The sequence below is a fragment of the Haliaeetus leucocephalus genome, unplaced genomic scaffold, assembly GCF_000737465.1.
Source record: "Haliaeetus leucocephalus isolate CR32 unplaced genomic scaffold, Haliaeetus_leucocephalus-4.0 Scaffold291, whole genome shotgun sequence".
In the NCBI taxonomy this organism is placed as follows: Eukaryota; Metazoa; Chordata; class Aves; order Accipitriformes; family Accipitridae; genus Haliaeetus; species Haliaeetus leucocephalus.
In genome coordinates this window covers 36,415-51,679 of record NW_010972727.1, presented here as the reverse complement: position 1 = coordinate 51,679, position 15,265 = coordinate 36,415, and the positions used below count along the sequence as shown (strand labels likewise).

At 58.0% G+C, this 15,265-nt stretch overlaps 1 protein-coding gene across 1 annotated transcript; it reads right to left on the bottom strand.

Annotated features, from left to right (window-relative positions):
- Positions 1-1,294: 1,294 nt before the first annotated feature.
- ADAM8 (ADAM metallopeptidase domain 8) lies at positions 1,295-14,931 on the bottom strand. Its single transcript, XM_010570133.1, has 21 exons — positions 14,781-14,931; positions 14,215-14,324; positions 10,365-10,441; positions 10,007-10,085; positions 9,847-9,923; positions 7,890-8,076; positions 7,353-7,418; positions 7,181-7,249; positions 6,381-6,550; positions 6,212-6,293; positions 5,730-5,878; positions 5,301-5,478; positions 4,423-4,512; positions 3,448-3,643; positions 3,127-3,226; positions 2,811-2,994; positions 2,637-2,714; positions 2,447-2,531; positions 1,873-2,047; positions 1,600-1,663; positions 1,295-1,468 (listed from the first exon to the last, which is right to left on the bottom strand). Exons 1-21 carry the CDS (start codon positions 14,929-14,931, stop codon positions 1,295-1,297), a joined length of 2,541 nt encoding a protein of 846 aa, XP_010568435.1.
- Between the last annotated feature and the right edge of the window lie 334 nt (positions 14,932-15,265).

The window sequence follows — 15,265 nt, the reverse complement described above, 5'->3', positions numbered from 1 at the left end:
CAGCAGGAGTAGCACATAGTGTTCTGCTCTGTTCCTGCTGTCATCCTCTGAAGCTCATGGCGGGAAGGGAGCCCTGTTGGCCCTTGGGCCCCCACCGTAGCTGCCCTTTTAACTCGCATGCTGCCAGTGCGGGAGCGTGTCCCAAGCAGGCATGGCTGCTCTGTGCCAGCAGTGTCCTTGGGGACTGTGGATGGGCCCCTGAGCACTGATGTCACCCGCAAGCATGAATGCTTGTCTTGGACCAGGATGATGGGAGCTGAGCTGGTGGTGGGAGTTGCAGTGGCTGGTCGTTGGTCACAGAGAGAGCCCAGGATCTGTTTTGGCAGCTGAGGCTGGGGCTCACAGAGACTTGCTGCAGCCCCTGTGACAGCCTCGCTCTGTGCAGCTGGCAGGCAGTGCTGCCATTTGGCCCCTGTGGCTCCAACACAGGATTTGGGGGCTCAGCTCAAGCCCTTCTTCCTTCCCCCTGTCTCCACCCATGCCCAGGAGCTCTGGGCAGCTCACTGCCTGCTGCCACCCTCTTGCCCCACTGTCTGTGCTGCCCACTTCTGCCGAGAGACACTCCACAACACCACTACCTTCAGTCTTTATTGGTATAAAAGCCTTCAACCTAAATCATATAAAAAATGGGTAGGCCTGGTTTCACAACAGATGGCTCAAAATGGTCACATAAGGGTCATAAGTTAATGGCTACAGTAAAAAGGCTCCCAGGAAGTTCCCTTTCAGGAGAACGGTAACTCAAGTGATAAGCTCAGAGAGAAAAGCCCTACAGGGAAGCCAAGCCCAGCTTGGACCTGCCAAAGCCCCTAGCGAGACCCCCCGTGTGACTGTCCCCAGCCAGGGCAGTGGCCCTGGGGCACCATCCCTGCGCTCCAGCACTTCTGCCCTGGCCAGCCTGGCGGGCGATGCCAGGAACTCCTCGCCACGGCCCCAGCGGCGAAGGGGCAGGAGGAGCAGGACACATTCAGGTCATCGGGAGAGAAGGCAGCAGCTCTCAGGGCACAGGAGAGCCTGGACCAGCTCAGGGCTGGCCTCAAAACCAGAGCTGGCGTCGTCTCCGCTCCTGGTCTCCTCATGAAGCCCCCCAGCTGACAGCTCTCCCTGGGCCAGCCATGAGGCTACGAAGTCTGTTAAGGCACAACTCAAAAATCCGTAAACACTGGTGCGCTGCCGGGGGAGGGTCTGGTGAGCGATTCAAGTAAGGGTGGAAGCCGGACGGCGGCTCCCCAGCTGTGCCACCCAAGCACCAGAGCCAGCAACTCCTCAGCCGCGGTGGCGGATGGAGCATCCTTGGTCACCTCCTGGCTGGGGGCAGCTTCAGGGCCACCTTCGGGGGGACGCCCCGCTGAAAGACCGAGGGGGTTGTCATCGGAGAGCACGGGAGGGCTGGTCCTGGCGGCCCCTCGCCGCGGCACTGCGCCTTGCTCTTCAGCGCTGGGAGAGGCTTGCTGGGCGGCTTTGGCTTCGCCTGGTGGGAAGAGAGGAGAGACCCGAGTCCCTCGCCTGGGCGCCGGGGAAGGACCCGGAGAGGGTCGGGGGGCAGAGGAAGGCCCCCTCCCCGTCATCAGTCGCCTGGGCCTCCCCATGGATGCACCCCACATGTCCGGGGCCGGTCAGGCCAGGGGGAGGCTGGCGGGGGGCGATGTCTGAGAGCAGCCCCCGGCTGCAGGAAGGACAGGCCACCCCGCTGCGAGGCAGCAGTGGCTTTTGGAGGAGCGGTTACCTGCGGGGGCTGTCCTGGAGAGCCTGGAGATGTCACCCGGGGGGCTGGCGCCGGCGGCTGCAGGGTCAGCAAAACCCGGGGTGAGAGGCCGCCCTCCCACCCAGGCCACGGGGGCTGCCCCGCGCGGGGGCTTTGTTCAGCTCCCTTACCTGCGGGGCCGGGCGGCAGGGCCCGAGGGTCTTGGCGTCCCGCGGGGCTGCCGTGCTGCTGAGCAGGTTGGGATGGCCGATGTCACGGCGGGACAGCTGGCGGCGGGGGGGTCGCGTCCGGCCGCCCTCCTGGAAGAGTGGGTTGGCGAGGCCAGCGGCAGGCCCGCCGGAGGTCCTGTGGGGCACAGGGACAATGGGGGACTGCTCCGGGCACACCCCGAGCTCAGCCTGTGCGGCCGTGGCTCAACACCTCTGTGGGGCGGTTGGGGGGGGGGAATTACCCTTTCTGAAAGCGCCTCGTCCCCCTGCCTCTGAGGAGCACAACCCCACTGCCGAGCAGGATGCCAGAGAGCCCCAGCACGGCCAGCACAGCCGCCAAGACCACGCCGCCGCTCCCTGTGGAGACCCGGTCGGCGTCGGGACAGGCACCCCTCCAAGCCAGGGATGCCCCGTGGGGACGGAGCAGCGCCCACCGGCACCACGGCAGGGTGCCGACCCCCTCCCCAGGCTCCCTTCCTGGCACACGCACCGGGCCGAGGGAGCTGGTGCCGGCCACGCACAGGGGGTGCCGTACCTGCTGCCATCTCCGAAATCTTCCGTTCGCAGTAGGGTGCTGCCCAGCCTGGCTCGCAGTGACACTCCCGCTTGTGGTTGCACACCTGAGATAAGGAAGGAAAGCGTCAGGGTGGTGGACATCCCGTAGGGGCTGGGACCACCGCCCAGGCCCCACAGCTGTTCTGGGAGAGGACGATCCCACAGCATACCCCATGGTTGTTGCACTTGGCCGAGCAGTTCTTGTTGCCATAGACCAGGAGGTTCTGGCAGCGCCCAGCATAGCAGACCTGGGGACAGGCAGGGGAGGTCTGAGGCTGCCCCGGGGTCCCCACAGCCGGTGGTGACCCCCCCCACCACCCCGGCACGGCAGTCAGCACACTCACCATCTCCTCGCCACACTTGGCGCCTGTGGGCACCAGCCTGAGCTTGGCCACCACCTCATTGGCATCGTTGCTAGCGATGACCGCCTTGCACTTGAAGCGGCCAAAAAAGAGGGAGTAGGAGCCGTCACCAAGGACGGGGCTGGTGTTGTCACTCAGGCACAACAGCGTGCCACACTTCACGTCCCTGTGGGAGAAGCAGCCATGAGCAGCGGTGGTGGGGGTGGCAGGGGGCTGGGGAGCTTCACTTGGCCCTGCAATGCTGTCGCCGGACATGGATACCACCCCCACCCCACCTCCACCCCCCCAAGCTCCTTACTTGGGGCTGCAGGGCCGCTTCCCATACTCAGTGAGGCAGTGGAGGTGAAGATGTTGCTCGCTGTTGTGCCTAAAGCAGACATCAGGAGCCACCTGGGCCTCTGTGGGATACACAGAAAGCATCACAAGGAGCCAGAGCCCACAGCAAGCCAGTGGTGCCAGCACCGGTGGCCACACTTTAGGGTCAAGAGCCATAGCATGCCAGCTAGGGATGCAGGAGGGGACCGCAGCCGAGCAATTCCCTGGCCCGAGGAGCCGGGGCTCCGAGCACATCAACCAGCACGTGGGATGAGGAGGGTGGGCAGGGTGGAGGAGTCACTACCTGCGCCCCAGAGCGCGCGGCACTGCTCGCCATGCGAGGGGCAGGCCCCGTTGTAGCAGTAGCCATTGCCATTCTGGCAGGGGATGCCGTTCTCCTGGAATACGTCCTCTGGGCACTCAGCGCTGAGGCCAGTGCAGTGCTCAGTCAGGTCACAGTCGTTCTTGCTGGCCCGGCAGAGTGCACCAGCAGCCTTCACCTGCACAGAAAAGGGGACGTTGGTACTGCCTCAATGCTCTCGCATCCTCAGAGCCACGCAGGCACCACAGCCTGGCAGCACCCTGGTCTTCATAACATCTCCCAGCACCCCACAGATCCAGACACGGCAGATTGTGCCACGCTGGCACAAAGACATTTGCTATTGACTGAGCTACTGCATAGGATGGAGACACCATCAGGCCTCAGATGGGGTCTTCCCATAGTTAAATCTCTCCCTGCAGGCAACACCTTGTGCTTTGCTTTTAGTCTGGACTTGTCCCAGGGTCCTCTTCTAGCCCCGTCTCTTCACATCAAGGCATTTCTTATGCCTGTGTGCAGGAACCAATGCATGTAACGCAACTTTCTCTTGGATGAATGGAGCAGGTTGGTTTCCTGGACCAGAAATGGACCATGTTGACCTCTTCTGAGCATTGCCCAGTTCTTCAACACCTTTCATCCTGCACCTAATCTAACAGAGCCAGGGGACCTGGGCTCCAGGATGCCAGAAACAGAGGCTGCTTCACCTTCCTAGCCAATTCAACCCGAGATGCTGACTGTCTGTGTAGCGAGAGCATTGAATGGAAAGTGTGATTTCCCCCCACACAAACCATTGGGTACGTTTGGCTCTGGGCAGGCTGCTCTGGGCAGGTCCTTCAGGCTCTCCAACAGGCTATGGACACACCTTGCCTCGACTCTGAAGTTCTGGAGGAGCGCGGGGCAGGACTGCACACCCACCAGCTCCCTTCCCTGCCAAGCTGGTCGCCCTGCTGGCAGCAGTACCTTGCAGTCCTGGCAGCAGTCCCCCCGGGCACACTCGGCTCCCTCTCTCAGCTGGCAAGTGGTGGCATTGCAGCAGCGGTCGGAGCACTCCTGCAAGACAGGGAGGGACTGAAACACTCCCAAAAGCCCCCCGAAAGACCCTTTTTTCTTCCCTTCTGGGGGTACCCAGTTGCCACCTCACCAGATGCCAATGGCATTGTAGGTGCCACGGGCTGAACCATGGGGCAAAACCACAGCATCATCCCACGTGTGAACCATTCCTGCCTCCTCTTGATCCCCCATTACCAACACCAAACCAAAGGACCAGAAGAGATTTTTTTCGGAAAATGGTGCCTGACCTGGGTCCCTGCTCTCTGGTAGCACCCTTTGCACATCTCCAGGAAGGAGAAAACAGGAGGATCTCTGTGCTCTCTGCATTGGGGGAGCATCCCTTCAGGTCCCAGAGCACGGCTGTGACCCAGGGATTTATCCCAAAGACATCACCTGGCCATTTGTCTCAAATCTCCCCCCTGCAATGCAGTGATGGGCTGCTAGGGGTGAGGAAAAGCTGATCATGGCTCCTGAAAGGACAACATGCCATGATGTCCCCCTCCTTGGATCACCTCTTTGGAGGATATGTTGGGGGGATGTCCATCTTTCCTAGGCATGCACCTGCTAAAATCACAGCCAGCTACGTGAAGTAGGGGGCACACATCCAAGTTAACAAATATCCTCCACAAGTTATTTTTCAGCAGAAGCATCAGGAACATGAGGAAGATGAGTCTTGCAAAGCACGATGTCCAGGGAAGAGGCTTGCATGACCTTTTCCAAGTCTGAATTACAGGTCTGAGGTCCCTGCCACTCACCCACCTTCCCGGGCTCTCAGAGAGCATCCCTACCTCTGGCGTGCCACAGTCGCACTGCTCTCCCCGCTCCACAAACTGGTTCCCGCACACTGGCCCCCCGTACAGCTCATCTGCCCTAGGGACGTTCAGCAGGCAGCTGGTCCTGGGGTCCCCGAGGAACTGCCACATGTCCTGCTCACTGCAGCGGCTGAAGAGCTTGGGGTAAACCAAGCTGAAGGGGCACAAAAACAGGCAGTCATGAGCAGAGATGCGAGCCTGAGGACCCCCACACCCACCAGGCCAGGGAGAAGTTGGAGAGCCACCAACAGACTCAAAGGCACCAATGGACCTTTGAAATACATCTTCAAGTGGAGTGTCCACCCAGACCTGACCACCTCATGGGCTTCACCCCATCAGGACAGTGCTGGAGGACACCTTGAAATATTTGCTGCCCAGGGATATTCCCCTTTCTCCTTCACTCACCCAACACTCGCCGCCATGACGCATCCTCCATCAGCTTTGGGGACAGGACAGCGGCAGCCAGCAACATCTTCATCATGGGACATTCCCAGGTTGTGCCCCATCTCATGAGCCATGGTGGACGCAGCGCCGATAGGATTTGTGCTGTGGTCCTGTAGGACAAGAAGTACAGTGTGGTTCAAATGCTCTCCACAGCATCTCCACGGGGCCCACCAGGGCTCTTCAATTACTCAGTGCCAGGTCTCGCTGCTGTCTGCAATTCATTCCCTAATGCTGCCATGCTGTGGTAAAGCCCCAACACTTCTCTGGGGGGTCAGTCGCTCAAGGGTTGGAGATGCCAGGGACCAGACCCAGCCCTAAGGCGGTGGAGGGGGAAAGCTGGAGACCAGTGGAGGAGAGACCCGCTCTGGAAAATACAATGCAGGGAGCGCAGACCATGGGACTGCTGCTGCCCTCCCGGCACATGCCCAGGCAGTGGGACCCACCTGGTTGACACCGCCTGAGTCCCTGGTGCACATCACAAGCTTCTTGGCAAGCCCTACGGTCGTGCCGTGGAAGTCTATGCCCCTGTGGGATTGAGATGCCACCATGGCCATGTGGCCTGGGTGGCAGCAGGGCTGCAAGGATGGCAAGGTGATGGCCCCCCGTTCTTACGTGATCAGCTGGGCATTGTCGTGTGGCTTCCTCCGCAGCAGTTCTGCCTCCCGCCAGTGGAGGAAGTTGTCCAGTGTCACCTCTGGGTTGGGACTGACCACGATTTTGTCCTTGTGGCTCCACACCTCCAAGCCAATCAAGGCCACCCGCAGGTGAAGAGGCTGATAAAGCTGGAGCGGGAGACAGCCCAGAGGGAGCACTTGGATTTGAGCTGCACAAGCAGAGGGAAGGTGCCACATCCCCTGGGGAAACACAGCCAAGCCCAGGACCCCACCTCACTCTGTAATATCAGCTCTGTCACCCCCTCAATAAATAACACAAGCCGGGGTGACCACATAGACAGGGTTTACCCCAGGGACCTCTGGGCTCCCTCTTGGCCAATGTGCTGCCCCCACGCTGCTGACCAAAGAGTGGGGCTGACGCAAGGCAAGCAGAAACCCCACCTTGGTGCACTGCATCCATTCCCCTCCCCTCATTAGCACCTGCTCCAGCTTGAGAGTGGCTGTGGGATGTGCTCCCAGGGGTTACGAAAAGAAATTTCTCTCCCATTCCCTTACGAGAGAGCTGGGAGGCAGCCGTCCCATGCTCCTGAGGCCCCAGGGCTGAGCTGCTTGTCATGTCCACTTTGCTCATCCTGTTGGCCAAGGGAGCTGGTCACCCTGCGGCAGCCCACCTGCGGGCTTGAGATTGGCTCTAGCTCCATCACCCTACCCATGCCAATCTCTCCTGTGCCACATTCATGCCGATGCTGCCACTGCGGGGCATGTGTGGGAGCTGGGAGAGCAGACCCCTGGGCTCACCTTGTCAACGTGGTTCACGATTTCCTTCATGCGGTTCTGCACTGTGCGCAAGTCCTTGTGTTTCCTGAACTATGGGAAGGACACAGAGAGATTTCCAGGCTGGCTTCGACCTCCTCGCTGCAGTGGATGACAGTGAAAATGCAAGCACCAGCTCGCCGCCCACCCCTCTTACCTCCTCATTGTCCACAACCAGGACCAGCTCCACGTATCGGGGTCCTTTGTGTAACGGAGCTGATTTCTGGAAGGGAAGAGGAAAGTGAGCGCAAACAGGGGCTCAGCTCTGCAGCTTGCTGACCCCTTCAGTTGACCCTCCTGTGGGATGCATTGGATCCTGGGGCATCTTCCAATATTACTCAAGGCTAGTAGGTCTTCTAGCTCTGCTTTCTGACGTTACTTTGCTTTACTTTCAGACATCTTCCAACATACAAGGAAAAACCCAAGCCTGCTAGTGAGATAAGGCACGAGAGAGGCTCTGCAAGCATCACGGAGCTCATGGGGTAGGAGGATGCTCCTGCTAATGGTACAGGATCTGAGGACTTGTTCTCACCAGGAGCTAGGCCACTGGGAGCAACCGTGTTTGGAACCAACAACATGTGGGAGGGGAGCATCTCCAAGAGATGCGGTATGACCCCACTCCTCTCCTGGACTTCACAGGACCTAGGCTCTCGCAAACTCAGCTACAGGAAGGAGAAGCAATGCAATCCTTAACCCAGCGGTAGAGCTTCATGGCTGCAGGAATTTTCGGTTCGTGGTCATATTCCAGGGTGGCACCAGACTCTTGACACGTGCCGTGCTTCCCCCGCAGGTGAGCTGCTCTGTACACGGCATGCCGGCCGGCCGCATCCTCCTCCAGAGGCTCCAGCAGGAAGGTGGTCTCATTCACCCGGAAAAACCCACTGCCAAGAGAGAGGGCAGGCATCAGGTTGGGGAGATATCCAGCAGGACACGGACAGACCCTACATGCACCCCTGCAAGTGCCTGTGATACAAAATCCCAGCTAGGAAACCACCCAACCCCTTCATGGTTCCCAAAGGCAGCTTGGATGAGCTACAGGCCACTAGTGGGATGTGACAGTCAGGTCCTTCTGGCCAAGTGCATGAAAGTGCACTCAATGCAAAGTCCCAAGCAGCCCTTGGGTGGTGCATGAAGGCCCACACGGCTGTGCAGAGACGTACGGGGTGCAGAAGCTCACAGCAACATGAGGGACTGGATGCCTTTTCCCTGCAACCTTGCCTGGCCCAAGAGCACGTCAAGGAGGTGCTGCAGGATGGAGCTGAGCTGGGGCATGCCAGGAGATGGGGAGCGATAGGAAACATGTCCACACAATTTGCTTTCAGAGGCTGCAGAAGCACCGGTTGAACAAAAGCATTGTTAGGGAGGCTGGAAACTGTCTGCCGGGCTGGGAGGGAGCAAACCATGGCACAGTTATCTGTGGCTGGTAGCAAGGGGAGTATCCTGTACTTTGAGCAGCAGAAATGTCCCAGGGTTCAGCAAGGAGAACTGCCCGGTGATGCCAGGCCAGGTTTAACACAGCATTTCTGCTGAGCAGCTCTGGCCTTCAGGATGATTTCTGTAAGGTGTCCCATGTCCCACGTGCTTTGTCTGTATTGTCCTTGTCTCTTGTCCTCCCTTTGCACATCTTGTCCTCCTACTATACAAAGATTTCAAGTGTCCCATGTATGCACAAGCTGTGCGAACCAGGGTCTCCGCAGACATAACCCCTGCTTTCAAAGTGAGGAGATGGCTGCCAAGCAGCTCCAGCAGGTGTTTCTCCTGCAAATGGGTATTTGCAGGTCCCTGGGTGCTCCAGGGACCACCCGTCCTCCACACACATGCCCCTGCAAGGGACCTGTTACTCTCTGGCTTACTCTCTTGCAATGTCTGGCTGCCAGCTGATCTTAAAAGAAAGAGAACACCAGAGTACGAATCTTCCATGGCAAACTGAGCAACCTTGTGTGGACCTGGTGGCTTGGGTTACCCTGCAAGGATGCTTTCTGCTGTTAAATGAAGGTAGACCCAAGGCAGCTGTTGAGGAATGAGCACCAGCACAGTCAGCAGGCGGTGGGTAGAGGGAGACGCAGCTGGCCTGATGCACCGTATGCTTTCCTTTTCCTTTGGAAAGGCACTTGGCCATCAGCAATAGGAGCTCGGCATGGCCCAGAGGTGCAGGCTGCCTGCAAGCCAGTGCATCACCATGAGCACACCTTTGTGCCTCTGGCTGCAGCAGTCGGGGCAAGTTTGGTCTGGTCTGCCCTGAGAAGAAAGGATGGATCCAGGATAAGCTGTGCCTTGCTGCCCAGGGAGGGCACTCCTGCCCGGAGCTCCTGTCATGCTCAGGTTTCCAGTCTCATCCCGTGCCATGAATCAACCCCTCAGAAACGGCAGGCTTAGCTGCAAAATGCTGCGCGCCTTTCCTGCTGGGCGCCGAGCCAGGGCGGTCAGCAATCCCACCGCCAGCAGGAAAAGGGATGTCGTCTTCTCTTCCTTGGGTGAAAGCTGAGCTCTCCCTCCACCAGCACAGCTCCAGCCGCCTGGGGCTTGGTCGCACCGGCTCAGCATTACGTGGCACCGCGTCCACCAGGAGAAGCTTCGTGGTGTACACCAAGGCCGGACTTGATGCTGTGCTCCGGCCAGCCACAGTGCCCCAGGGGAGTCGGAGGTCCTACCTGAGCCCGCTGCAGGTGCTGATGCTCACTGCCGAGTCAGCGTATCCTTGCACGTGGCCCTGATAAAAGCAGTGATCCTGAAAGAGAGGTGTAAAGGGGGTCAGCATGGTGGGACCCCACAGGAGCGGGAAAACTGCTCTGCCTGGAGCCAGCCCCATACCTGAACGTCTGGCTTCTCCGTGATCTCTGTGCCGCTGGCTGAGTAGTGTGTCTCAGTGTAGTGCTGCCCCAGCAGCTCCCTGCAGAATGGGGAAGGGGCATCAGCAGTGACCCCAGTTTTGGGGAGTGGATGGAAAGCTTTGGGGATAAGGTTTGTCAGGTTGAGTATGGTGGGCCCGTGACCTCCCTGGGCAGGTTTGGCAAGGAGGAAAAAAAATGCAGTATTTTGCTAGCGAGGGTGTGGGCTGAGGGCTTAGATCACCAGTGCAGTGACACCAGACCTTGGAGAATTGATGTTCATGGCAAGGGTGGGAATCGAGCCTCTCCTGGGCCATCCCACCATGCCCACCCATACTCACTTGTTCTTCTCCAGCCGCAGGAGGTAGTCCCTGCCTTCGGCACGGATGCTGTAGAGGACGTGGTCTGGGTAGATGCTCTGCATGAAAGATAGATGACATCATCACAGATCTGCTGTCACCAGAAGCAAAAGCTACAGACAAGACGACCTCTTGGCCCCTGTCCTGCCCAGAAAGGCGATGGGGTCTGCATGCACCCCACTGGAAGGCAGCTGCGGGACAGGGAGCCTGGCTGCTCACCCTGGAGGCATCCAGCAAAGACACAGGAAATCAGAAGAGAATAAAGAAAGCATGTGGGCAATAACGCAAATCCCTGGCACATCCTGAGATAAAGAACAGGTCACCAGGAATGAAAAGGAGTCAGCAAAGTCTGGTTTCCCTTGTCTGACACATGGCTGCAGATGGCTGTGCCAGAAACTGAGGTTTCCTACTCATCAACGACAAAGCTCCTTTTTTAGGGACTGAGTTCAGCACTTACTCATGGGCTGAACCACAAATATCCCTGGTGCCCAATGGCTCTCATCAGCAGAGACTTCCTTATCTCTGACTGACCTAACATGCAGCATCTCTTGGTTCTTGTCTGCTACTGAAAGCAGATTTTAGTATCACCATGTGCCAGATCCCCCTAGTGCTGGTGGAAGGGACCTCAAGGTATCTCGAGTCCAACCTGCAGTCACTATGGATGGGTCAGGGTGGCCGTGGCTCAGCCCAGCTGAGCCCTGAACCCCCAGGATGGCAGTGTCCCTCCAGAAGAAGTGGTTCCCTTTGGGTTGTCTTGTGATCTCCACCTGCAGAGGTTGGGCCACAGACCTCCAGAGGTCCTGTCCCACTGGGGCCACTGAGAGACATAATGATCCCTTGCGTGGTGCCCCATATCAGGCTGCACCTTTGGCACCAGGGACCTCCTCAGCCACCACTGCAGCCCAGAGACCTCTCCTGAGGGCACATCTTCAGCTCTTATGGGATCCTGGGGTGGAGATCTGAGCAAAAGGCAAAGCAAGCATCTTCTGCAGGGCCAGCATTCCTCCCAGATGAGGTGTGTGGCCTCTCCCCAAGAAGAATGACAGCACCTGCTGTCATACCATGGCTCAGCACTCCCAGGGGAATGATCTGCAAGCGGGTGGGAGCTGGGGCTGAGCAGAAAGTCCCGCTGACTCAGCGCCAGCAGGGCCAGGTGAGAGGGTTTGCACATCACTCAGTCACCCACAACTCCACCCAGTTTGCATTTCCAATCTGAAGCAATGGTCTGCCAGCCACGAAACATCCTCTCCGCATGATGAGCAGGTTGCAACAAGCTGGCCAGGCAGCCCCGGCTGCAGGCAGGGGCACTGCCGGCATGCAAGCATGCTCATGGGTCCCTGAAATTCTTCTCTTATGAACAGCATCTCGCGCCTGACGTGGCCGTCCCGTCCTGTGTCTGCCGACAAAGCGATGCTTTGTTATTGTTGGCAGCGCCGGAGCCAGAAGAGGTCTTAAGAAATGGCAGGAAAGCACTTGGAAGGGGTTGGTGGGTCAGAGACCGTCTCTTGGAGACAACCGCAGGGCAAGTTTAAAAAAAAAAAGCCTGATAAAGCTTCTCTGAATCATCCCTTTCCTTATTAGCATGAGCTTTGCAAGGGCTCCAGATGGGAAGGCTTTGAAAGCGCAGGCAGCTCAGCCCTGCCCCTACCCGAGCCCTGCTAACCTGGTGACCGTGCTGAGAAAGCAAAGCAGAGCTGTGGCCACAGCACACAGAGAGGAGGGATTTCTTCCAACTGGTCTGATTAAGAGATCCAGAGAGCTTGCAGAGGATCGGGATGGGATGCCAACTGGGTGGGAAGAGGTGATGAGTCTCGCTAGGACAGTAGGGATGGGGCTTATTGTACCATGCCATAGATCAGAGGAGCTGCAGCACAAGAGAGGAGGAAAAGAAGGTAGGTCGCTGGGCCACCACTGTCCCTTGCTCCTGCTCCATCTGGCCCCACTGCTCGCTCTGCAATGTCCTGCTGCTTCCTGCAGAGCCCCAGGCTGGGCTGGCAGGAGCTTGGCTGTCTCCACCCAGGCAAAGGACTTGCCTCTTTGCATCAGCTGGCTCTGGGATGTGGCGGGGGAGATCAGCAGGGCTGTGCAAGCACAGGTGCACTGGGGAAGAAGCCGGCAGCTTGCAACACCAGATCTTACACATGCTGGAAACCATCTAGCTGCTTCAATACAGCTCTTTGAAATGCTGGAGCATGGGGATGAGAGAGATGTCACTTCTGCGATCAAGAGCATGTAACTATAAATCTTTTTGAAGGCCCTTCTTGCTTTCTTTCTCATGAAGAATGCAGGTTTGCCACATGCCCTGTCATGCCCCTGCTAAAAAGACCATGGCCTGTGGGAAGGCTGGCATCCCAGGAGATCCTGTGCTGCAGGATGCAGGTCTCCACCCTGTCTGCAGGGCTGAACATTTTGATTTAAGCAAAGCCAGATGGGAGCTGGTCTGCTTCAAACCTCACCTGGGAGACGTTCTGCTGGACCAACCCCATGTGTCCCAACTGCTCTGATCCCAGAACTGCTCTTGGCCCATGCCCATCCCAGCCAGAGACTGCTAATGCAAAGCCACAGGAGGAGCTGGCACAGAAAACACCCATCCAGCTACCTGTCTCCACTTCAAAGAGGGGCTTGGTGGTGGTCAAGCCTTGCTGAGAACCGCTTCCCCACCAAGGTTACTGGGAAAGCAAACCCAAAATTTGTCCCAGAGGAGGAAAATGGCTTGGAAGGCAGAAGTCCTCAAACCCTCAACACAGCAGGTTTGGGAGGTCCAAGGACTGCCCAATCCAAGAAGACTGGGACCAGACACCACCCATGGTTGTTCCAAAGACGATGGCTCAAGGCTGGTATCTTCTCCCGTGCTGTGGAAAGCAAAGGGACCCTGAGATGGGTGAGCTCCCTTTTCTGGTGGGATCCATGCAGAGCCGCCTGGCACGCCCGGCACAGATGGTGTCTCTAAATAGCCTGGGGAATGTTTATCTCGTGGACAAGTTTAGGTTTCTAGAGCAGAGAAAACAGATGCTTTCAGGGAGTGTTTTGAAGCTAGTTTATCAGAAAGAGTTTGAATCACAGATGAATGTGCTGTACAAAGAGTTTACTAGGAAATAAATGTCCCCAGCCCCTCCATCTCATCAGGTGCTGAAGTCGGTGGTTTTCAGTCCTAGAAAATGAATCCATGTATTTAGCTGAATTTCACTTTAAGGCAATGTGGAAAGCATCTCTGAGGTCAAGGCCATCATCCTATGGACGTCAACCCCCAAGCACTCAAAATTCCTGAGTCAAACCCCATTCCTTCCCCAAATTACAAGCTTTCCCAAGAAAAATAACACTGGCTTGCTTTCATGTGGATTTCTGCAACTTTCTGATTCTTATTTCCCTGTCCCAAAGGATGAAAAAAACCCAACTTGAGCAAACACAGCAAGAAAAGTGCTTACAGCTCAATGAGGCTTTGCAAATCCCTCCTTAAGCAAAGACCAGATGTCACAAGATCACTGCAAGGCTGCAAGAGGTGGCACCGCTGAGTAATGTTTCCAAAGAAAGCATTGGAGAAAGCAGCCCCCCCCTCTCCAAGTCCACCGTGCTATCCGCAGTTCCTATTTTGACTCAAAACAGTCCAGGAAAGCTGATTTGATCAACTTTTTCAAGATCTCCACCCTCTGGGATGGAAGCAATGCAAGAAAATGTGCGGCAGGTCATTCTGCTGGCACAGAGCTAAGGGCATCCAGCTCCGAGCCCAGTGGTGGGCCAAGGGTCTCTGCTGATTGCAATGCCCCCCCAGACCCCCTGCAAAGCAGCGAGGGCAGCTGTGCCAAGGCGGTATTTGGGAGGTGACAATACTCACCAGTGGTGCAGAGAGGTCCCTCTTCCCCCGAGGTGCCGGCACCTTGCGCGGCAACACCGTCTCATACGTCTCGACATGGGCGAGCTTCTCCTCCAGCCTGGCAGTGGCGCCTGGGAAAAGTCAAAGGGCTTTGAGCCAGGATGCCCAGAAACAACTCAGTCAGGGGGTAATGGAAGCGGCCAACCTCAAGGCGCAGGCAAGAGCCGAAATAGCAAGTCCTGAAATACCTGCTGGGAATGCAACTCCCTGACGGGCTCCAGAGATGCTCCAGCCCCACCCCCAGCCCCAGCGCCCACAGCGCGCTCAGCATCACTGACAGGCAAGCGGGTTCCTTCAAAGGCTGGAAAAACCCTGCTGAGACCCTGGTGCGTAAATAAAGACGGAGGTTTTTCAGCTCCCCATCTTGATGCCACAGTTTGTGACTTGGCGTCTGGCGGCTGCCGGGGGCTGTGTTTTGGAGAACGGCTTGTGTCTGGGCCGGCTCAGCCCTCCTCCCATCCTCTTTTTTTTTGATGTCAGGAGACATTTCTGCAATAAAACCCTTCTCCTCCCCCTGAAGCCCCGACCTGCGAGCTCATGCCGCAGCCCGGCCCGTGCTCCCAGGGTCAGATGGGGCCAGCGGAGCCGGTGGCGAGGCAGCGACAGAGCAGGGTGCTCCGTCTGCGGGTGCCTGGCGGCCTTCGCCCACTGCGCCCGAGCGGGAGCCAGGATCCTCATCACCACCCCCTCGGCCGGCTGAGTCACCAGGCGTCCCCCCCGCCAGCACGCCGCAGGCTGGCGGTGACAAATTTCCCCTCGCTCACTGGAGCCTCGTCGCCGAGGTGCCTTTACATAACGGTGGGCACCCCATCTGTGTGGGGCGACATGGCGGGGGGGGGGGCAGAGGTCACGGAAAGCGTCCCTCCGCGCTGGGGCCGGCTGCCAGCCGTGGGAGGCGAGACGGGTCCTCGAAGCCCCGTTCTCCATCCTTCGCCCTAGAGTCAGCCTGGGGAGGCAATGTCAGCGACACCCGCCTCAGTCCCCGGTGACCCCCGGGCTCAGAAGGAGCCGA